The 23,961-nt window shown below is 41.7% G+C and overlaps 1 protein-coding gene across 1 annotated transcript in view; it reads left to right on the top strand.

Annotated features, from left to right (window-relative positions):
• Lama1 (laminin, alpha 1) overlaps positions 1–23,961 on the top strand; it is a 132,882-nt gene that overhangs the window by 55,839 nt on the left and 53,082 nt on the right. Inside the window, exons 14-27 of the mRNA XM_013027136.1 lie at positions 110–321; positions 1,323–1,434; positions 5,206–5,316; positions 8,043–8,170; positions 10,659–10,745; positions 11,658–11,869; positions 15,120–15,226; positions 15,501–15,681; positions 16,553–16,689; positions 17,697–17,933; positions 18,834–18,977; positions 19,431–19,610; positions 21,249–21,434; positions 22,656–22,783. Of these exons, the coding sequence (XP_012882590.1) occupies positions 110–321; positions 1,323–1,434; positions 5,206–5,316; positions 8,043–8,170; positions 10,659–10,745; positions 11,658–11,869; positions 15,120–15,226; positions 15,501–15,681; positions 16,553–16,689; positions 17,697–17,933; positions 18,834–18,977; positions 19,431–19,610; positions 21,249–21,434; positions 22,656–22,783 (2,162 nt within the window). The remainder of the gene's footprint in view (positions 1–109; positions 322–1,322; positions 1,435–5,205; positions 5,317–8,042; positions 8,171–10,658; positions 10,746–11,657; positions 11,870–15,119; positions 15,227–15,500; positions 15,682–16,552; positions 16,690–17,696; positions 17,934–18,833; positions 18,978–19,430; positions 19,611–21,248; positions 21,435–22,655; positions 22,784–23,961) is intronic.

Below are 23,961 nucleotides of genomic sequence, written 5' to 3'. Positions count from 1 at the left end.
AAGAATCTAGGCATGAATGGAAAACCACATTGCTGGATATAGCATTTGGTTTTATTTTTGGTTCTTACATTGAAGTACATACGTCTTTCCTCTTGTCTTTAAATGCTAGGGAAATGGACTCACTCTAAGTACACAGGCTGAGGGCCTCTCATTGCAACCCTATGAAGAGTATTTCAACGTGGTTAGACTTGTGCCTGAGAACTTCCGAGACTTTAATAACAGAAAAGAGATTGATCGCGACCAGCTCATGACCGTCCTTGCCAATGTGACACATCTCTTGATTAGAGCCAACTACAATTCTGCAAAAATGGCTCTTTACAGGCATGTACCAGAGAGGGAAATGACATTAACGGTCCAGGGATGAAATCTTATCTTATTATTGTATATTTTAAGCTTAGTATTATATTAGGGACACAGTGAAAGGAACTAACTGTATTGATTAGTTTTATACATGCAATTTTATTAAAAAATATGACTTAGGTATTTGTAAGAAATGTATTTAGTAAGAGACAGACTTGATTTTAGGGGCAGATGAATGGAGAGAGGAAGGTAAGTAAATAAGGTCACTATATTCAATGTACATATGTGAAAACGGAATAAAGTAACTTGAGGGGAGGGGCGGGGTTAGGAGTGATGGAAGGAGTGACGTTGATCAAGATGCATTGTACTTACAAAATGATATGTTGAATTGAAACTCCTTTGTACAACTACTTAAAGATAATAAACAAAAACAAAAACCTTCATGGTATCGCCCAGAATTACTTGATGAGTAACTATGTTCATACTTGAGTAACCAATTGCCTGGATCATGGACTTTTACTTTCTCTTTCTCTTTCTGTCTCTCTCTGTCTCGGACTCTCCTTCTCCCTCTTCCTTTCCCCATCTCTCTACCTCTCTTGGTGCTAAGAGTATCCATTTTGTATAATAATTTAGGTTAATGTGTTCATCCTTGGTAACATTACCATGAGGAACCAATTTCTCACAATTCGATGATGAGAAAACAAACATAGTATAACTCATTTAAGGATCATCTTTGTCTTTATGATAAAATGATGAATGGATGAATTAGTAGGCAACAGCAGACTTTTCCTACAACGATCTAAGGGATATAGCACATCTTTGCAACAAACATTGAGGTACTTCCTAGAATAATCATGGCTCCCAGAGTATATTGTTGGGAAAATCTTTAGGTACTTAACAAAAGTTGCATGACATTTTGTTTGAACTAGATCTTTAAAAGCCCATGTTCTCCGAGGTGTGAGATGTTATTTGCAAGTATTGGAGTCACATGCTAGACACCCCTCCCCTCCGTGTGTTTGCAGGTTGAATTCTGTCTCTTTGGACACAGCAAACCAGAATGCTATAGACTTGGCAACAGCCACCGATGTGGAGCACTGTGAATGTCCCCAAGGCTACATGGGCACGTCCTGTGAGGTACTGCTTCCCTCCCTACCACTCTCCTTCCTTTTGTTCTTCCCCTAAAGGGGAAAGCAGCACACTGAAGTGGACATAATGATGCATGTTTAAACCTCCAAGAACATGGTATAGACTGAACGGAATTATGGGAATATTGGGTGTCACATCACTTACTCTGGTTTCTCTGCCAGGGGTAGGTTGGGACAGTTGAAGTGTGATCACTTTGTGCTCTCTTGCCTTAGTCAGCAGCACAGTTGCAATACCAGTGTGGGATTTTGCATGTCTAAGGAGGAATGGGTTTGGTGGTTCACCAGCACAAGACAAGGATAACTTTAAACCAGCTGGGCCCATCGTGAGGTTTTTATGGCATGTGATTACTTGACTGTCAGGGGCTGTACCTCACATATACACCACAGGTTCTGTATCCATAGATTGAACCCACAGTGGATCCATTTTTTAAAAAGGAAATATTACACCGGTACCAAACATGAACAGATTTTTTTCATGTAATTATTTACTAGACATTTTTGCTTGACAACTACTTACATGGCATTTATATTGTATTAGGTATTATAAGTCATCTAGAGACTTTTTTAAAGTGTGTAAGCTTAAATAAACCCTAGATGGGCGTATTTTGTATGTAAATACAAAACCATTTTATATAAGGAACTTAAATATTTAAGGATTTTTAAAATATATATTTTTATTGTAAAGATACTGTACAGAGGGGTTACAGTTACATGAGCAAGGTAATGAGTCTATTTCCTATCAAGCATTGTTACCCCCTCCTTTGTTTTTCTCCTACCATCCTTCTGCTCCCCACCTCCCCAACTCCTCCCTCCCACCCCCCTCCCACAAAGTTGTAAAGTTCATTTTCAACATAGTGTCTTGTACATCTCACTGTTAATTGAGTCATTCTGTGTCCCTATTTCAGCATTTTGTTATTTCCCTTCCCCTCCTCACATTAGAAAAATGTGTATATAAGATACAAGACACCGAATCAAATATAGTGACAATAAGGGTTGTGCCATGAGGGAAGAACATAACAAAGAAACAAAAAAAATCACATAATACATTATAAGTACATTAAAAAGAACAACAAGAAGGATAAAATCTCTTGTAAAGTCCTGGAACCAATCCTCTCATGGATACTGAAAGGCTATTATATATACTTGCAGATTATCAATAAAAGTTTTGAACTTATTTGGACATAAGTATTAATATAACTCTTCTGATGTAGAATATGCTATTTTATTTGCAAGCATTTTTTTCCCAGTCTTGAGGCTTGAACTCAGGGTCTGGGCACTGTCCCTGAGCTTCTTTTGCTGGAGGCTAGCACTCTACCACTTGAGCCACAGCATGACTTCCAGTTTTTTCTGTTTATGTGCTACTGAGGAATCGAACCCAGGGCTTCATGCATGCTAGGCAAGCACTCTACCACTAAGCCACATTCCCAACCCCATAAAAGCGTTTTTGTTGTTTTTGTTTTTGTGCCGGTTTTGGGGCTTGAAATTATGCTTTAAGTGCTGTCCTTCACATCTTTCACTGAAGGCTGGAGCTCTACCATTTGGTCCCAACCACTACTCCTGGCTTTTTGCTGGTTAACTGGAGAGAAGAATCCCTGGTTTTATCTGCCTGAGTTGGCTTTGAACTGTGATCCTCAGATCTCAGCTTCCTGAGTAGCTAGGGTAACAGGTGCCATTGGTGCCCAGCTTAAATTTGGAAATATTTTAAGTTTTTTTTTTTATATTCTACCTCGCTAAATCCTGATAAAAATCAGGCCTTCAGATACCATCTCTTCCAAAGCTTAGGAGGCTGAGGGACAATTAGATTCTATCATCTGGCCACCCAGCTAGGAAGTGGTCACATTGAGAAGTGAACTTGCTACCATTATAGCTGTGTATGTATATGTTCAGTTAAGATAGATTTTTTCCCCCTGAGTTCATTTGTTCCTGGTTGGCTGTGGTTAGTGATCTGTGGATGTGGAGGGCTGACTGCAAGTTCATGAGTGTTTTGTTAATCAGAAATGTGAAATCTATCAGACTGCTACTCAGGAGCTCACCTAAAGAATAAGGCATCTAATTAGACCCTGGTGGTTCACACCTGTAATCTTAGCTTATTCAGGAGGCTGAAATTTGAGGACCAAGGTTCAAAGCCAGTCTAGGAAAGAAAGTGCATGAGACTTTTATCTCCAGTTAACCAACAGAAAGCTAGAAGTGGAGCTGTGGCTCAAGTGGTAGAGTGCCAGCCCTGAGCAGACACACACACACACACACACACACACACACACACACACACACACACACACACACACCAAAAAAACAAACACACAGAAAACCAAGCAGCTCTTGGTAAGGGATAGTATTCTTTGCAACTGTGTAAAATATGACATAAAAATCCATGCCCAAGTGCCCACTGCAAGCAAGGCCCTTGACCCTAAGAGACACTACCAAGTGCCCACTGCAAGCAAGGCCCTTGACCCTAAGAGACACTAACTGGGTGAAGGTCTTAGGAGACTTGCACAGTTCCATGCAAAAAAACCTGCATTATTCTCATGAAGATTCTTTTGGATTCTGAAAGAAAACAAAACACAAATCCAATCCCTTATTCTTATTCCCCCAGTGAAGTGTGCTGAGTTCCAAATTAATCATTTCTAAGTCTGCTCTGTAAATGCATGTTTTGTGTGGGAGCCCTTAGCAGCTGGTTCTGGATGTGACCTTGGAGGATGGTATGCCCTGCTTGAATGATCCCACAGCCACCGGATGCTATGTGACTCTGTGCTCCAGGCATACTGCTTCTCAGGGTTGTCTAACAGTTAGTGCATCACACTGTGTGCTGGTTGCCAGCTCCTAGTAGGAAGGGAGGAGCATTCTTGGACACCCATATTGTCTCTCTGAGTTGAGTCCACAGAAAGCAAACCTCATTCTCTACTTAATTAAACAGATGCAGTGTGCCATAGACCTAAACACATCCATTGTTTGATAGTAACCTTTAATGAATCATAAGCAAAAGAGAAAAATATTGACTTGAAAGGGAAATTTAAAAAAAGAACTTAATGTTACTGGAAACGCCTATTAGAAAACTTTACATTACTGCTGATGTAGCCATGTTCCAGAGGATGTCACTAAGTTACTGACCCATGGCACAGACATTAAGTTTCTTTGTATTACTACCCTTAAAATGAAATGGGAAAGTGTATTACGATGCCCATATAGCTACCCAGCTCAGTAAGTTCACCAAAAATCATTGAATTGCAGTTAAAATGGGTGACATTTATGACATGTAAGTGATATATCAATGAATTTTTTTAAATAGAAAAAACAAAGCCAGGTGCTGGTGGCTCATCCCTATAATCCTAGTACTCAGAAGGCTGAGATAGGAGGATGACTGTTCAAAGCCAGCCCAGGCAGGAAAGTCCCTCAGACTCCTGGAAGTGGCATTATGGCTCAAAGTGGTAGAGTGCTAGCCTTGAGCAAAAACAAAGGAGGAGGCTGCAATGCTTGGTAAGAAATGTACGCATTATCCTGCCCATGCAATTGTAACCCCTCTGTACAGTTTGTTCACAAATAAAATAAAATTAAATTAAAAAAAAAAAAAAAAAGCTCAGAGACAGTGCCCAGGCCCTGAGTTCAAGCTTTTTGATACATTCCTCCCCCCCAAAAAAACCCCAAGAAATGTTTCTCTGTTCATGGAAAGTTGAGGGGCTCACTTTTCAAATGCATTAGAAAGATGTTTTGTGTAGGTACAAGGAAGCCATATTCATAACACAAATGGCCACTTGTCTTGCAGACCTGCATCCCTGGCTACTATCGTGTGGATGGAATACTCTTTGGAGGAATCTGTCAGCCATGTGAATGCCATGGCCATGCATCTGAATGTGACATTCATGGAGTTTGCTTTGTAAGTTGTACTGCTGAAATCTCTCCACTCCCAACCCAACTGCCCAACTCAGATCTGCCCATGGCGTAACTCTCATTTCTAGTGGCTCACACCTCTAATCCTAGCTACTCAGAAGGCTGGAATCTGAGGACTGTGGTTCAGTCAGCCTGGGCAGGAAAATCTGTGATACTCATTTTCAAATAACCAGAAAAAAGTTGTGATGGTATGGCTCAAATGGTAGAGCACCAACCTTGAGCACAAAAGCAAAGTCGGGCACAAGGCCTTGAGTTCTAGCACTAGTACCAGCATGCATGCACACAGGACAGCCCAAATTTTGTCAGAAATTTATAAACTCTAGTTCATGTCTTTAAAAGTTTGCTGTTTTTTTTCTTCAGTACTCCTTTTCTTCCCGTCACCTTTTTTTTTTTAATCCTAGGTTTTAAACTCAGGACATCAGTTTGCTAAGCACATATTTTAACCTGTTTGGGGGGAAATAAAAGTTGATTTAGTGGAACAAGTTGAACATCTTTAATCTGAAATCTGCAATGTTCCTAAATCTGAAACATTTTGAGCAATGACACAAGACCACATCTGGCCATATGTGAAAATATGATAAAATATAAGCAGACTAAAGTTGCTATATAGCATTACCTCTGGGCTGTGTGTATAAGGTATACATGAAGCAAAAATTAATTAGACTTAGGTCTCATTCCCAGGATTCCACAAGTAAAAGAAAATATTCCTCATCCCAAAGAAAGCTCAACCTGAAATGGAAAGGGCTATGTAGTATTCCTATTTTTTAAACATTAATACACTAAGAAAGTTGTTATTTAGTTAGCCAGTATTATAAAGGAAAGCTTTATACCTATTAACTATGAAGAAGCAGATTTTTTAAATGAAAGTATTATTTTACAAATTATATTACAGAGTAAATCATAAGAGGAATTATACACTTTATAAGTTATGCAAATTATACAATGCTTTATAGTTAAGAACTTAAGTCAGGAATTCCTGCAGGGCCGTTTTGCCTTGCAGTCAGACCACCCTCAGGGTTCTAATGGATTCTGTCTTCTAAGACAGAGTGAATGCTGTTAGGCTATGCCCTATTCCCCCATCTGGGAGGCATTCCTGGCTCTTTGGAAAAGAGATTGATGGAGTCAAAAGGCAGGGAAAATTAATTATCAGCCCACCAAGAAGATCTGGGGCCCTGATGTCCTAGCTTGCTGACTGTCTTTGGAGACTAGTCTTCCTTTCTTCTGCAAGGAGAATTTGGTTGGTTCTTTCTCCCTTTTGGAAATGAGCTCTGGTTTTCTGCTTCACTTTCTGCTTCAAGACTCACCCGAGTGCTGGTTTGCAGGTGGCTTGGTCCCCCTTGGGTAGGTTTCCTTAGAGGCATGGCTCCCAGAGACTCAGGAGGCTTTTTGTTTGTTTTTATTTTTCTCCCTTTCTTTTTAATTTTGCTGGTTTAGTCTTCCAGGCCAGTGTCTCTAGGTGATGGGCAAGCCGTGGACCTGCTGCTAGTAGCTTTAGTCAGGATTGGTTTGAAAGCATATATTTCTCATGCTTCCATAACTGCATATTTACAGAAGTATATATCAAGTATATTAAATATGGACTAAGTGTACTGGCAAATGTATTAATAAGACACTAAATATGCTCACACTAAATGAGAGGCACGTATATAGCATTCTTAAAATGCAACTGCCCTTAAAGAGCTATGTTCAGATGGTTAAATTTTGCTCCCAGTCTGCTAGCAAAGGCTCAAGCCACTCCTACTGACCCAGTCTTTCCTTGAGTTCTTTTTAGGTTTTGTTTTTTATTTTTAATGGATCTGGGTCTTGAATTCAGGCATCTATCTCTTTTGCTTGCCTTTTTTACTCCTGTGAGACACAATTTTTTTTTCTGACTAACTGGAGATTTGAGTCTTTTAGATTTGGCTTCCTGGGATGGCTTCAAATTAGAATCTTCAGATCTTTTCTCTGCCCCCTCAGTAGGATTATAGGTGTGAGCCACTGGTGCCCAACTTTTTTATATTTTGCAGTACTGGAGTTTGAACTCGGGGCCTTGTGCTTGGTGGGCAGGTATGCTACCACTTGAGCCATGCATTCGCTCTATTCACTTGAGTTGTTTTTCAGGTAGAGTGTCTCGTTTTAGCCCAAGGCTGCCTCAAACTGAGATCCTCCCATTATAGCCTCCCTCATGCTGAGATTACAGGCACACATCACTATAATCCACTTATTGATTGGGATAGAGTCTCACCTTTTTCCCTGGACCGATTCAGAACTGCAAAAAGATGTCTACCTCCTGACTAGCTGAATGACAGACATGAGCCTTTCCATTTCCTCCACTTAGCACTGTGCCTGGGCACCCATTACCTACCATGTGTCTACAGATAGATGTGTAAGCTTAGGACTCACCTCAGCTCTCTCAGGTATCACATACCTGCTACCTGTTTCTCTTGTTGGACCTGAGTTATTTGGCCTATTTTGCTCCATTTTCTAATTGTTTGCTGGATACACAAATGTCTGCCAGGTACTCTGCCATGGCCAGAGTGGAAGGTCTTTCACACACACACACACATATATATATATATATATCTTATATATATATCTTAGAGCTGGCAATTTGTTATATTTTTTCTCCATATTTTTTAAAAACTTAAACATGGACTTCAGGTTGTTCTGGGTGAATCTGAAAATCCTGTAAGGAAACCTGAGCTAATTCCTCTTCTCATGTATAAACTCTAGGCTTGTGCACACAACACCACTGGAGACCAGTGTGAGCAGTGCCTGCCAGGCTTCTATGGGGTGCCTTCAAGAGGAACTGCTGAGGACTGCCAGCCGTGTGCCTGCCCGCTTTCCACAGCCTCCAACAAGTAAGCCTTCCTCTTCTACCAGCTTCCCACTGAGATGTGTTCATATATTTCCAGAGCTGTGTGTGAAACTTGCTCAGGAATAACCAACTAGAATTAGAGATGGAGGGGTAGGGATTATCTCCTTTAAATACATTTAGTGGCCCAGTACCATGGTTCAAGCCTGTAATCCTAGCATCTGGGAGGGCAAGATTGGAAAGTTGTAATCCCTGCTCTTTGGGAGTGTGAGATTGGGAAGTTGTGGTTTGAGGCCAGCCTCAGTAAAAAGTTAGCAAGATTCCATCTCAACTAATTTCTGGGCATAATGACATGTATCTGTCATACTAGATTCATGGGAAGTATAAACAGTGGATTGTGTTCTAGGCCTGCCTGGGCACAAACAAAACAAAACATGAGACGCTGTTTGAAAAATAACTAATTCAAATTCGGTCACCCATGGCTCACTGCTGTAATCCTAGCTACTCAGGAGGCTGAGGGCTGAAGATCACAGTTCAAAGCCAACCTGAGCAGGAAAGACTCTTTATTGCCAGTAAACAAGCCAAAAGCTAAAAATGGATCTATGGTTCAAGTGGTAGAAAAGCTCAATCAGAGACAATGCCTAGGCCCTGAGTTAAAACCCTAAGACCAGCACAAAGAAAAGACAAGGAAGGGAAGAAAAGGGAAGAGGGAAGGGAGGAGAAGGGGGAAAGAAAGGGGAGAGCGAAAGGAGGGGACTAATATAAGGGATATAGCTCAAGTGGTAGGAACATCTGTTTAGCAAGCACAAAGCCCTGAGTTTGAACTTCAGACCTCAGTATTGCCCCCCAAAAATTACCCAAAGAACAACAACAACAAAACCTAAGAAGCTTGGTGTATGAGAACTATACAAGAAAAAGTGTGAGAGCAAAAATGTGTCCATATATCTTCCTCTTGGTCTAATGTTGGTCATGTTGTCTTCACAAATACACATGTAATGCCTACCACTGGGCACTAGATAGAAGGAATATGGAAACAAAGGAAGCATTGCCCTTGGGTTTTGAAATTTTTGGATCCAATGACCAAAAAATGAAAGGCTAAATGAGAAAGGTCTAAATTCAGTGACTGATTCAAAAAACATTTCTTGGCCTGCCTGCTGTCACAGCGGGCGATTGATCCATGGCTATTGGCCCCAGGACCATAATGAATGTGATGGAGGTGGGTCCACCAGACGGCAGGAGTGGAGGGGTGCAAGGGATGCTTCTGAGGAAGGGATTGGAGCATAGAAGGCATTCCACGAAAGAGGAAGTGAGGGCACCAGGTCATGGCAGCGTGAGCACTCACATGAAATATGAGGAGCTGCAAGTGGCCTGGGATCGAGTGCAGGAGAGGAGACGGGAAGAGATATTGAGCAAGGACTTGTAGGTCAGCTGGGTCATGTATATCCCACAGGCCAATGGTTTGAAAGCCTCTTCTTTGTCTCACTGGTTTGTCTATTGCTATTTTTATTTCACCCATTCCCAATAAGTCCCCCCCAGGGCTTTTTTATTTAAAACTCCAGGCTAGAAAAAGATGCTCTATTGAGATACACTTTTCATTGTGGCTATAGTGAAATACCTGAAGCTGGGTAACTTAGGAAGAAAATAAGTGTATTCGATGCACCATTCTGGAAGTTCTGCTGAGTACTTCCTTGTGGATGGCTTCCTACTTGTAGGATGAGGGACTGCTGATGACAAAGGAGATTTCAACATGAGTCTCATGTTTGTGTAATGACGGTCTTGAAAAAGTACTTAAAGTCCATGAGAGGCACCCACCTAAATCCCATCCAAAGGCAGTCTTGCAATTTCCTAGTCAACTCAGGTGATCTTACCTGTTAAAGATACTACCATTTCTCACCATTGCCCCACTGGGGAACACATTCAAATCATGCCCAAAAGATAGCAGAGACCAACAAGGTTAACTATGATGGGATGATGGTGCACTGTCAGCTGTCAGTTGTCCTACGCAGGCCTCTCTCAGACTCACAAATAAGCTCTGGAGGCAACTCAGTGAGCAACAGGATTCTTTGAGAGATGTCAGAGCTCCTGTACATAATTATATGGACCCTGTGAGAGCGTTCCCTTGCCATTACGTGGGCCAGGCTCCACAGAGAAGGAAAAGCCAGTCAGTGCCTGAGAAGCCCTGAAAAGAGGAACACAGAGCTTTGAGCAGGTTTCCTGTAAGAAGCAACAGATGATCTGGGCATCAGGTATGAGCCGTTAACTCAGGCAGAAACAGATGGGAGAAGCAAGTGCATTGTGGGTAGAATGACTGAGAAGTAGGCAGTAGGAGACTTACAGGGAGGGCTGTGTGTAGAGGATTGGGTTCTGGACTCAGGGCTGAGAACACATTGAAAGTCTATTGGGTTCTGGACTCAGGGCTGAGAACACATTGAAAGTCTGTAAGAATGAGGCTATAGTAGAAAGGAAATATTTTCAGTATTTAGACACTGACACCATCTGCTGAAAACCTGCACTCATTTCTAATATTTTCACAGTTTCAGCCCCACCTGCCACCTCACCAATGAAGATGAAGTGCTCTGTGACCAGTGTGCCCCAGGCTACTCGGGAACTTGGTGTGAGAGGTACTCTGCACCTCCCTACTGACTTCAGAACAGGCAACATTCATTAGTTTTTAATTCCATATAAATTCTGTATGCTTATTTTAAAATACCTTTTTTAGATGTTTTTGATTTTAATTGTTACCCGAATGGCCAGGGAAATTTAAAGCTATATCCTTGATTTGTATTTCACTCAATATTTCTTCCTACAACCAGTCCATTAGAGAGTCTCATTCTCTACCCCTTCAAAAATATATCATAACAACTGTCCCCATCTGATAGCCACAGTGTGATCATTTGATATATATATAAGATGTAGTGATAGAATTGTTTCCAAATATGTAGTGGAGTATGGACTATTTTTATTTATTATTTCATGGAGTCGTAGAGAAAAAGTAATATGTCTATGGAAAGGAATAAAGGGTAAAACTAGCTAGAGATTTTGAGAACAAGTCCATCTCCTGGGCTCACTCAAGTTTGGATCAAACACAGGTGTAATCAGTGAGGAGCCCATAGCATTTATGGCTCACACATTTTTGTCCCTTACTCTGTCTGGTTCATAGTAAAAGTGATAGATGGTTTTATTTAGTAGCCATGTTCTTCCGGGAAAGCCAGTGTTGCCTTTTCCCCTTACATACGTCTAAGTACCCAGCTCTGGCTTAGCCTATTGAGTGCTGGGTGACATTCCAAGTGGCCTGGGGTGAGTTAGACTGGGGCCTATAGATGAGTGCATGTCTACTGGATTTAGACCTCATTTTGGACCTTTTCCAATCATCCTGACGGGTGACTACCTGATCAGTCACATCTTTTCCATAGTAAGTCATATGGACAAGAGATAATCTATTTTACTAGTCATTCAGAGAGTCCTGGGAGAGTGTGGGAATCATGTCTTGAATAATTGTACTGTTTGGATCCTGCCTTCTGTCTCTGATCTAGATGTGCAGACGGTTACTATGGAAACCCAACAGTGCCCGGGGAAACTTGTGTGCCCTGCGACTGCAATGGCAATGTGGACCTCTCTGAGGCTGGTCACTGTGACTCGGTCACTGGGGAATGCCTGAAGTGTTTGGGAAACACGGACGGTGCCCACTGTGAAAGGTGTGCAGATGGGTTCTACGGAGATGCCGTGACTGCCAAAAATTGTCGTGGTGAGTGCAGGGGCTCAAAAGTCAGCATCACTCTATATTGCCCTGGGAGTCTCCTTCCATCTACTCACTGAGCTTAGCCTTTGAGGGGACCTTCCCTTGAATCTTTCTTATTTAATGTGGTCTAATTAATCGACTACAGACTCAAGACCCAGTCTTTCCCTCTGTAATGAGTCAATGAAGACTGTAGGCCTAGAAGGAACATCCATTTGAGGAGCAAGGGTTTCTTTTCAAAGTCTTAGCTCTAGTCCCACATTTCTACATGAGGGATGGACCATGTTCAGAGCTGAGTCACAGTTCTGAATCTGCTTAGGGGTAGCCTGAGGCAGATGGGATTTCATGATGCAAAATGGGAAATAGTGAGACTTTGACCCCAAATTACCAATGCATGGTATTGGCATGCCCTTGTGGCCTGCACATGAGCTGTATGACTCACACATCACCTTGGTAAGCTGGGCTCAAAGCACTGAAATGACCTCTGGTGTAGAATTACTCCCTGAGAGAAGTCTGTTTTCTTCTATCTGAGATGACTTGGCCCTGAGGTTGACCCTACAAAGTTCTCCTTTTGGCAGGGAGGGGCGCAGTTCTGAAGAAGGAGGAAGCTGAATAAAAAAAGGCAATTGAAATTTTAATGATTTCTTATAAATGCTGGTCTTACTTCATTACAAGATGAGGCACAAGACGGCGCCAGTGATAGAGAAAAAAAATATTTCCTAACAGCCTCTTGAGTGCTGGGAAAGTTTGTAGCTTTAAATATTGATGGAGTAATGAGATAAACTGGAATGTGTAGCCTGAAACTACAAATGACTCAAGACTTACAAAACAGAAATATTCCTTATTAAAATATGAGATACTGATATGGACAATGCCTAGAGGATGTTATAATTTCATTTTAAAATATTAAGTTTATACAAGATTGAATGACAGTAAATGGCTAAATTGTCTTTTGCTTTTTCTGAGACACAGTCTTTCTATGTAGCCCAGGCTAGCTTTGAACTTTTTTTTTGTATTTTTATTATCTTTAAGCAATTATACAAAGGAGTTACCATTCAACAAATCAGTCTATAAAAACAATGCATCTTTATTGGTGTCATCCTTTTTGTCATTCTTCCTGGTCCCTCCCAACCCAACCCTTCCTGTCAGTTTTCCTAATTTCATAGGATAAACATTGAATATTATGACTTCATTCTCCTCCCCCTTCCTAATTTCAATTCATCTCCCCCCTTATCCCCCTCTTGGACTCCTTCTCCACATTTCAAGTACTAGCTTCCTGGTATTCATTTTGTTGAATTGTGAGTTCATTTTTCTAAGGAGTTACATCATTTTAATTTCTCTGGATACACCATACTTTGGTTAATACATTTGTGTACACTACATACAACCCCATATGAATTTACTTGTACATTTATAAATTAGTTCTAGCTTTCATAAAAGAGAGAAAATATATGTCCTTTGTCTCCTTGGACTTGACTTCTCTTAGCACAATTTTGCCCAGATTCATCCATTTCTTTACAAATGATATGGGTATATCATTATCTTCATGGATAAGTCAAATTACACTGGTATATACATACACATTTTCTTGATCAAATTATCCATTCATGGGCATTTAAGCTGTTTCTATGTCTTTACTGTAGCAACTAGTGCAGCAATGAACATGGTTGTGCAAGTGATTTTCTTCTATCCTTATTTGTGATCTTTTAAAGGCCCAAGAGTTGGTATTATTGGATCATATGGTAGTTTTATGTTTAGTTTTCTGAGGAAAATTCAAACGCTTTCCAGAGCAATAGCACCAGAGCAATAACACCAGTTTTGGTGTGTGTGTGTGTGTGTGTGTGTGTGTGTGTGTGTGTGTGTGTGTGTGTGTGTGTGTGTGTATGTGTGTGTGTCTTAAAGGCTTTAGTAGTATTATGTTAATTGCTTGAATTTTTTGTGTGATTGTGTCATCAACCTTAATTTGGTTTATTCTTCAGGGAAGTGCATGTATAAGTGTATACTTATAGGCTTGTTAGAGATCAAACTAAAATCAGTGTATATTATATATAGTATATGTGTAATATGCTGTGTGTTTGTGAGCCTGTTCACATACATGCTAGTCCTGGGATTTGAACTCAGGACCTGAGTGCTGTCCCTAAACTTTTGTGCTCAAGACTAGTGCTCTACCACTTGAGCCACAGTTCCAGTTCCAGCTTCTTGATGGTTAATTAGAAATAAGAGTCTCCGGGATTTTCCTGTCCAGGTTGGCTTTGCACTGTGATCCTAAGGTCTCAAACCTCCTGAATAGCTAGGATACAGGCATGAGCCATCAGCGTCTGACTGGCTTTGAACTCTTGATCTTCCTGCCTGAGCCTCAGTCACATATGCTGGGATTATAGGCCCATGCATATGTCACCAAATGTGTCTGCTAATTTGAAATCTTCCTAGTATTGTTTTAATAGAAATTTGTTGATAAATATTTATAGATCAACTAAGTCATTTCATGAAATTTGTTTAGTGAATTATTGTCTTAAAGGCTTTAGTAGTATTATGTTAATTGCTTGAATTTTTTGTGTGATTGTGTCATCAACCTTAATTTGGTTTATTCTTCAGGGAAGTGCTAATTTATTTATTGTAAATTAATATGTGTAAATTATATGTATAAGTGTATACTTATAGGCTTGTTAGAGATCAAACTAAAATCAGTGTATATTATATATAGTATATATGTAATATGCTGTATTGTATCATAAAATTAATATTCTATATCTTTGTATAGAATATTATGTATTAAATAAATAGCACATAATATATAGTGTTTAGATATATTTTATGGTACGTTAAACTTATATATTATATACTATGTGTTATATATAACATTTTTTATGCCACAAACTAATATACTCTTGTAGTTTCTTATATATTAAACATCCAGCATAGAATATTTATATTTAATACTATTTTAAGATTATATAAAATGTATTCGTATGTTTATGTTTATTTACAGAGTGTGTATACTATCTAAAAATAGTGTATCAATAATACATATAATTATATAATTAAACATATAGGTATTTATATTTTACATGTAAGTATATACAGTGTAGTTTAAATGTATGTTTATATGTGACACATTAATATGCCATATTACATGTTCTATTGACTTATATTATTTTTATATGTGAGCTGGTACATAGAGTCTTTAAGTTTTTCTTTGAGATTGGAGGATTGTACTGTAACCACACCAGAAGTGACACTGACTGTCATGTGTGCCTAGCCTGTGACTGCCATGAAAACGGCTCCCTTTCTGGTGTGTGCAACATTGACACTGGACTGTGTGACTGCAAAGCTCACGTGACTGGACAGCAGTGTGACCAGTGCCTGGTAAGCACCCACTGGTTGTTACATGCAGTGAAAGCATTTGTGGTGAGGTGTGTCACCTTTGTTAGGGTTCAGTAGAGCTGTGTTCATGGCCCATGCAAGGTTGGCCTGCTTCTCAAATACAGCAAGTGTTCAGCAACAAAGGGGCGGAATGGAGTCATGAATATTCATGATTCTGTGAAACACCCTATGTGTGCTTTGGGGAGCATTTTAATGTGTGTAGACATTTTCTGAACGGCATAATGACTCACCTGATTTTTCCCTTTTTGTGATGTAGCCTGGCTATTATGGGTTGGACTCGGGGCATGGCTGCCAGCCCTGTAACTGCAGTGTGACGGGCTCTATGTCAGATGATTGCACGGATGAAGGTCAATGTCACTGTGTACCAGGTGTAGCTGGGAAAAAGTGTGACAGGTGTTCCCATGGCTTCTTTGGCTACCAGGATGGTCGCTGTACACGTAAGATCTTAAGTTCCTTGAGTGTTCCTTGTCCTGCACTTTTCTTTTTTTTTTGGTGTGCCCTTGTCGTTAGAATCACTTCTGAAGGTTCTGTTACCTTTTCTCAGCATTGCTTGTAAAGTTTCATATCCTTTCCCTATTTCTGATCCCTTTCAGGGACAAGCATAAGCCTGGGTTCTGGCTCTACCACCTCCTAATTGTGTAGATTAATTATTAAATGTGACATAACCTTAGTTTGTTGAACAGTAAGATAGAAGGCTGATTATAATCTCCAATAAGTGGCTACTGTGAGGTGTGTGTCATGTCCTGAACACAGCATTTGGCACAGAAGAGATGCTCAAGAACATTATCAATGTCTCTTCTTCTACCCATCAACTTTTTTCTGATCTTCTTTTTTCTGATCTTTTCTTTTCTTTCTTTTTTTTTTTTTAAACCGGTCGTGGGGCCTGAGCTCTGGGCCTGGGCACTGCCCCTCAGCTCTTCAGCTCAAGGCTAACGCTCTACCACTTGAACCACAGAGGCCACTTCTGGCATTTTCTACTTATGTGGTGCTGAGGAATCAAACCCAGGGCCTCATGCATATGAGGCAAGCGCTCTACCACTGAGCCACCTTCCCAGCTCCTCTGATTTTTTTCTTCCTTTTTCCCTCTCGGTGGCCATTTCCAGTCTCTCAGAAGATCTCCCAACAAAGAACAGCCACCTTCAGGAGACATGTGGTGGGAATGGGGAATCTTGGGAATTTGGAAGTCTACTAGAGGAACTAAAACAGTGGCTCCAATTATTAATAACTTGAAATAACTTGTAACAGCAATGCTCTCCCCTTTAACCACCTCAACCATTCAGAGCTATAATGACACTTGTCTTCTTTCAGCCTGTGACTGCGCTCATACTCACCATACCTGCGATCCTGAATCTGGAAAATGCCTGTGCCCTCCTCATACCCGGGGTCCCAAATGTGAGGAGTGTGAGGATGGGTACTGGGGCCTGGACGTGGAAAGAGGATGCCAGGTGCGTACTGCTACAAAGTTGTTGTTAGCAAAACAACTTTTCTTTTCTCCATTGGTTTGATTTGTAACTGTATGATGGTTTAGAGGTACACACCTACAATCCCAGATACTTGGGAATCTGATGCTGAAGGATCATTTGACCTCGGGAGTTCTGGGCCAGTGTGGGTAACACAACGAGACTCCATTCAGATGAAATGAATAGAGCTATAAATAAAACAGAACTCATATACTTGTAGGAATAAACAAGGAAGAGGTAATACCTCTCAAAGGCCTTGTTTTGGGCTTTTCTTCAGAAACCTAGCTGTGAAGTAGATGTCTAGGAATTGTTTTTTTCTTTCATTTTTTTAGTGCCCTTTAGCCCTGCAGTGAGTACTACTTCCTAAGAGAATGTCATGTTTTAAAACTGTGGGAAAAATTACTTGGCCTCTAAAATAATTTTGCTAAGTCATTTAGACCTATGAAATTTAATTTTATTTGTGGCCCAGAGCTCAGCTGTCCCTAAAATTCTCAGATGTTTCTAGGCCCTGCTGGCTTGTGCCTGTAATCCTAGCTACACAAGAGGCTGAGAGCTGAGGATTATGGTTCAAAGCCAGCCCAGGCAGAAATACCCACAAGACTCTTATCTCCAGTAAACTAGTAAAGAGTTGGAGGTAGAGCTGTGGCTCAAGTGATAGAGTACCAGCTTAAAGCAAAAAGCTAAGGAAGTGCAAGAGGCCCTGAGTTCAGTACCAGCACACACAAGCATGTGCACGTGCATGTGCGCACAAGATAAGCAGCTGGCAGATGTCCCAAAATGTCATCCCCTTCTCCTGTTAGCACATAGGCAAAGTGAATCCATAAAGCTATAACAAGAGAAAGCTCCATTCACTGGTATCATTTCTCTTCATCTCCTGCTTTCCTGGAATCCAGAGAACTGTGGGTGATGGAGACATGAAGACTGGCTTTTTGTTGAGCTCTTTTTTTTCTTTCTCTCTCTCCCTCCCTTCCTCCCTCCCTCCCCCCCCTCAGGCATGCAATTGCAGCCATGAGGGCTCCACCAGTTCCCAGTGCAATGTGCTGTCTGGCCAGTGCCACTGCAAGCCTGAGTTTGATGGACACAACTGTGATCAGTGCTCCTTGGGCTACAGAGACTTTCCTGACTGTATTTCCTGTAACTGCGACCTGAGGGGCACACAGGCTGACACCTGCGACCCAGAACAGGGTCTCTGCAGCTGTGCAGAGAAAACAGGTGCCTGCACCTGCAAGGTATTTGTCATCGACCCTCTGCTTTCCTTTCTCTCCTTGGTACACTGGGGTTTGAGGGTATGAAATGAGTAGCTAGACTTTTTAATGCCAGTTCTGGGTCTTGAACTCAGGGCCTGGGCACTATCCCTGAGCTTCTTTTGCACAAAGCTGATGCTCTACCACTTGAGCCACAGCTGTACTAATGGCTTTTCTTTTTTGTGGTAGTTTAGTGGAGATAAGTTTCATGGACTTTTCCTGTCCAGGTTGGCTTTGAACCATGATCCTCGGATCTCAGCCTCCTGAGTAGCTAGGATTATAGGCATGAGCCTATAATCCCAGTGCCCCGCCAAGTAGCCAGGTTTTAAACCCAAGGAGGTCAGTGCTCTGGTCCTTTCTTACATGGATGGACAGGTTCCACTAGCAAGTAATGGGTACTATGTGGCTGGGAACAATGAAGAGGAAAGTCATATAGGTAGAAAGGCAGAGAAGCAGCAGTCTCTGGATGTTTGGCAAACCAGGTTTTCTGATTACAGTTCTCATGGTAATCTTTACAGCAGGGACCTAGTTTGGCAATTACCTGGTCAGGGGTCCTTCTCACCAACTGAACCCTAAGAATCACTTGGTGGGGTTGAGACCAATCCAGAAGATTTTCATCAGGGAGTACATATTTCCAAAGGCTTGTAGATGGATTCCATTCAGCTAGCCAGCCATGTTTGGGAATCTCACATTGAGTCTGAGAGAAGCAGTGTTCGCGGGGTTTAATTAAGGGCTTGGTCTCAGGCCACTGTGAGTTCAGTGATGTTTGTGGCTCTTAAATTACTTTTGTTTCAGTTCATCTCCGAGCGTATGGAAATTGCATGCCCCTGCTCCGCCCCACCTCCATTCCCGGCCACTTATGAGTCCCTTACCTTGTGCCTGCAGGACAATGTCTTTGGCCTCCAGTGCAGTGAATGTCGAGCAGGCACCTTCGGCCTGCATGCTGACGACCCCCTGGGATGCACCCCCTGCTTCTGCTTTGGATTGTCACAGCTCTGCTCGGAGTTGGAGGGCTACGTGAGGACCCCAGTGAGTCACTCCTGCAGTCCAACTGTTCCCTTTCCCTTGGGAATCAGGTGGGCATAGAGGGGACAGTCCAGATTGATACTGACTTTCCTTTGTGGAATCAAAAATCCTAGATCTCTGATTTGGTTAGGAAATGGATCAGTTGCATTTGGGCTGTCCAGGGAAACAGATGGACCTGGCACTGAAGGGGATTGGTGCTGGCTCCTGGCTGATCTATGGAAGGCTTCCTGCAGAGAAGGAAGACAAAACCAAAACATGCTGTCCCCTTCCTGCCATGGTCTCTTGCTCTAGAGAGGGAAGAGCCTGGCCCTAAAAGGCAGTAGGCATTTTAATGCAGATGGTGAATGTGAAGGACAAAGGCCCAAAGCAGTGTATCTGGGAAACATTTGTGGCATCTAACAGATCACATGTGGGGGTGTCGTTTAACCAGAAGTGCGTTCTCCTTTCCATGACCAGGTAACGCTGGCCTCCGATCAGCCTCTTCTGCGTGTGGTATCACAGAGTGATCTGTGGGGCACAACCAAGGGTGTGCATTTCCAGGCCCCTGATGTCTTGCTGGATGCCGTGACTGTCCGTCAGCATGTCCACTCAGAGCCATTCTACTGGCGACTGCCAAAGCACTTCCAAGGAGACCAGGTGAGCACACACCAGGGTGCTCACCATTCCCACGCCCCTTTCCAGGGGGCACCGAGAGCATTTAAAGCCAGAGTAGACTGTGTCTTCCTATCCTTAGTTCCTCTTCCATGTGGAGGCAGAGATACCCAGTTGGGGTAAAAATCACTCATGTACATGGAGTTTCAAGAAACTACTATACAAGAGTAGTGAGAGGCACTGACTCGTTTTTTGTTTATATAAATATCAGAGTCTATGTGTGAATTCAGCTAATGTTTAACAATTGTGCACAAAACTCTATTAGACACACACACACACATGTACATATTATTTTTTGGTGTTGTGGTACTGGGGATTGAACTCAGAGCCTGGATACTATCTATTTTAACTTTTCACTCAAGGCTGGTGCTCTTGAGCTACAGTTCCACTTTTGGCTTTTTGCTGGTTAAGTAGAGTTAAGAATCACATGGACTTTCCTGCCTGGGCTGGCTTTGAACCTCAATTCTCATATCTCAGCCTCTTGAGTAGCTAGGATTATAGCATGAACCACTACCAATGCTAGGCTTCATACATAATTGTGTGTGTGTGTGTGTGTATGTGTGTGTGTGTGTGTGTGTGTGAGAGAGAGAGAGAGAGAGAGAGAGAGACTGGAGCTTGAACTCAGAACCTGAATGCTATCCCTGAGTCTTTTGGCTCAAGGTTAGTTACCACTTGGGCCACAGCTCAACTTATGACTTTTTGGTATTTAGTTGGAGATAAGAGCCTCAAACTTTCCTTCCCAGGCTGGTTTCAAACTGTGATTCTCAGATCTCAGTCTTCAGGCATGAGCCTCTGACAGCTATACATATTATTTTTAATTAAAAGGAGTTCTAAAATAGAAGTTAATCCACTCATTTATTTTGGAGCTCACCTCTATTGATATCGTCAGGAAGAAGTATAGCTTGGGTTAACAGAATAAATCATAACTAAGAATCAGAAGGAAGCAAATTCCAGACCGGACATTTCACCCATTAGATATACTTTTCCCTCCACACCCATCCCTTCTCCTGCTTAATACTGAAGATTGACCATAGGGCCTGGCTCAGAGTTGCTAGGCAGATGTTCAACCACTTGAGCCATGTCCCCAGTTCTTGTGCTTTAGTTTGTTTTTCAAGTAGGGTCTCATACTTTTGCCTGGGTATGTCTTTAGACCATGATTCTCCTATGTCTTCCATGTAGCTGGGATTACATATATAAACTAGTATACTATACTATACAGGTATAAACTACTATACTATACTATACTGGCTTGTTAACAGATAGTCTCAATGACTTTTTTTGTCAGACTAGCCTTAATCTGAAAATCCTCCTATCTCTGCCTACTAAGTATTGGTTGGTGTATTTTTTTATTTTATTGTTATTATAAAGGTGATATACAGAAAGGTTACAGTTACATCAGTCAGTTAAAGGGTACATTTCTTTTTAGACAATGTCATCTCCTCCCTCACTCTCCCAATTTTCCCCTCCTATCCCACACTCAAATTGTATAGTTAATTTTCAACATAGTGTCCAGTGAGTACTACTGTGGGTGATGTATTTTTAACATTATTTTCTTATAGTGGCAGGCTTGCTTTTAAACCAAGGCTGTCCCAGAGAAATAAACAAGAGTTTATTACTTGTTAGCTCCTGGCCTATGGAGGCAAATTGCGGTACAGTGTGGCCTTCTACTCTTCGACTGGTACGGGCACCTCCAATTATGAGCCTCAAGTTCTCATCAAAGGAGGCCGGGCCCGGAAGCACGTCATCTACATGGACGAGCCAGCCCCAGAGAATGGAGTGCGGCAAGACCGAGTGGTGGCCATGCACGAGGTGACCATGCTATCTTTCCACATATGCTCCTTAAAAAAGGGAGCGTGGCCATCCTTGACACAAAAGTCCACAGTTGCTGAATATAGAAGGAACAAAACCACCCTGGGATGCATCTTCCAGTGGGTTTTAGAAAGGTTTCTAAATACTGTTCAGGTTTCTGATCATCAAGAAAGGTCTATAGAAGCCCTCCCCCACCCCCACTCCCTTAATTGAGGTTTAGTTTCAGCTATCCACTGTCAATTGAAGCTCAGACATATTCAATAGAAAATAATTGTACATCATTCTGAGCAGCCTGATGAAATATCATGTCATTGTTCTCAGCCCTACCTGGGATTTTACATTGCTTTGTCCAGCATGTCCAGAATGCATATGCTGCCTGCCTGTTGGACATTTAGTACCAGGGTAGGGTTTTCAGATAAGCTGTCAGTGGAGTTACTCTTATTTTACTTAATAATGGCTCCAAAGAACAAGAGAAGTATGCTAGTAATTTATTACATTAACTTGTCTGTTTGTGGCCTAGTAGTAAGGTTGGACTCAGGGCCTTATGCTTGCTTGGCTTTCTCACTAGGGCTGATGTTCTAGCTGAGCCATGCCTCCAGCCCAGATTTTTGCTGGCTGATTGGAGACAGTCTTGGGGACTTTTCTGCCTGGGTTGGGTTCAAACCTTGATCTTTAGTATCTCAGTGTCCTTCCAAGTAGCTAGAATGAGAGAGGCAAGTCACCAGAACTCAGCTAATTACAGTATTGTTTGTAATTGTCCTACTTCATTATTGCATACTGTTTTTAATCTCTCACTGTGCCTGGTTTATAAACTGTCTTGTGAGTATTTATGTATAGGAAAAGCATAGCATGTAGAGGTTTGCTCCATAGGAGATTCCAAGCATACAGTGGGGGTTTTAGAATGTGCTCCCTGAGGACAAGGGGGAGTAGATGTGCATTTGGTAGGAATTTCATGCTAAGTGCTTCACCATGCTGCTTTCGCATCAACCTGCACACATGTGTGGCACAGAAGTCTCTGGACTTGTAAGAACTTGGGAAATGTCTCTTGTGCAGCAGCTGATGGTTGAATGTTGACTGGCACTGTCTTGGGTTCTGTATATCTATTTATCATAAATGCAGATCTTTGTCAGAGGTGATTTCTGAAAACATTTATGACAGAACTGCCTTCACTATAAGGTCATATTCATGCAGCATTTCACTGAGTATATTTCTCATCCACAGAATTTTTGGAAATATTTTAACTCTGTTTCTGAAAAGCCTGTCACCCGCTCAGACTTCATGTCTGTTCTCAGCAATATTGAGTACATCCTCATCAAGGCATCCTACGGGCATGGACTGCAGCAAAGCAGGTATTTGGAAGTGTCTAGAACTTTGAATCTTTTCCTTATTTGACATAGACCTAAAAGGATTCGACTCACTTCATTCCTGTTATTTATATTTTCATGAATACATGTAGGAATAGGGATCTGTTCCTTATCCAGGTTTTGCTAACTAGTAATATCTGTGCTGGCCAGCTTTTCATTGCTGTGACAAAATGCCCAAGGGAAAGGAAACCCTACCTCCTAGAGTTGCTGTAATCTCCCCAGGGGGACCAGGCTTAGGAGACTTAATGTACGAGGGCTTTCTAAGTCCAAACTATGATAATTATGATAACTATGATAACGAATCCAAACTATGGGTGGAATGTGTAAATTACAAGTTACTGACTGCCCACTCATTTGTCTAAATAAAATGTAAGTCTATTATGGTGAATTTTAGATGGAGACAATATTAAAAAAAATTGCAGCCGGGTGCTGGTGGCTCATGCCTGTAATCCTAGCTACTCAGGAGGCTGAGATCTGAGGATCATGGTTCAAAGCCAGCCCAGGCAGGAAAGTCCGTGAGACTCTTATCTCCAATAAACCACTCAGAAAACCAGAAGTGGCGCTGTGGCTCAAATAGTAGAGTGTTCTCTTTGAGCTGAACAGCTCAGGGACAGCACCCAGGCTCATAGTTTAAGCCCCATAACCGACAAAAGAAAAAGAAAAAGAAAGTTGCTCATTTCTGCTCTTAAAAGCTGCAAGGTCTATACGTTATAATGATAAATAAAGAACACAGGCATCATCTAGTTACTCATTTTAATGTGTGTGTGTGTGATACTAGACCTTGAATTCAGGGCCTGGATGCTGTCCCTGAGCCTTTTTGCTCAAGGCTGATGCTCTACCACTTGAGCCACACCTCTGCTTCCTGCTTTTTCTGTGGTTAATTGGGGGTAAGTCTCATGGACTTTCCTGCCTTGGCTGGCTTTGAATCATGATCCTGGATCTTAGCCTGGTGGCACGAGCCACCAGTACCCAGTTTATTATTAGGACTTTGAATACTTAGGCATTAGGACTTATGCAAGCCAGTCCTTCTAGAGGCCTTTCATCTGTGTCTCCTGCAACGTCATTCCTAGTCCTAACTTGCTAGCTGAGTACAGTCACTGAGGTATGCCATGCTCACACTGCAGTGAGTTGTGTTTGCAGTCCTGAGTGGGCCCTACCCTAGA

This window comes from Dipodomys ordii, unplaced genomic scaffold (assembly GCF_000151885.1).
Source record: "Dipodomys ordii isolate 6190 unplaced genomic scaffold, Dord_2.0 Scaffold100, whole genome shotgun sequence".
NCBI lineage: Eukaryota > Metazoa > Chordata > Mammalia > Rodentia > Heteromyidae > Dipodomys > Dipodomys ordii.
This window is presented reverse-complemented; position numbering and strand designations above follow the sequence as displayed.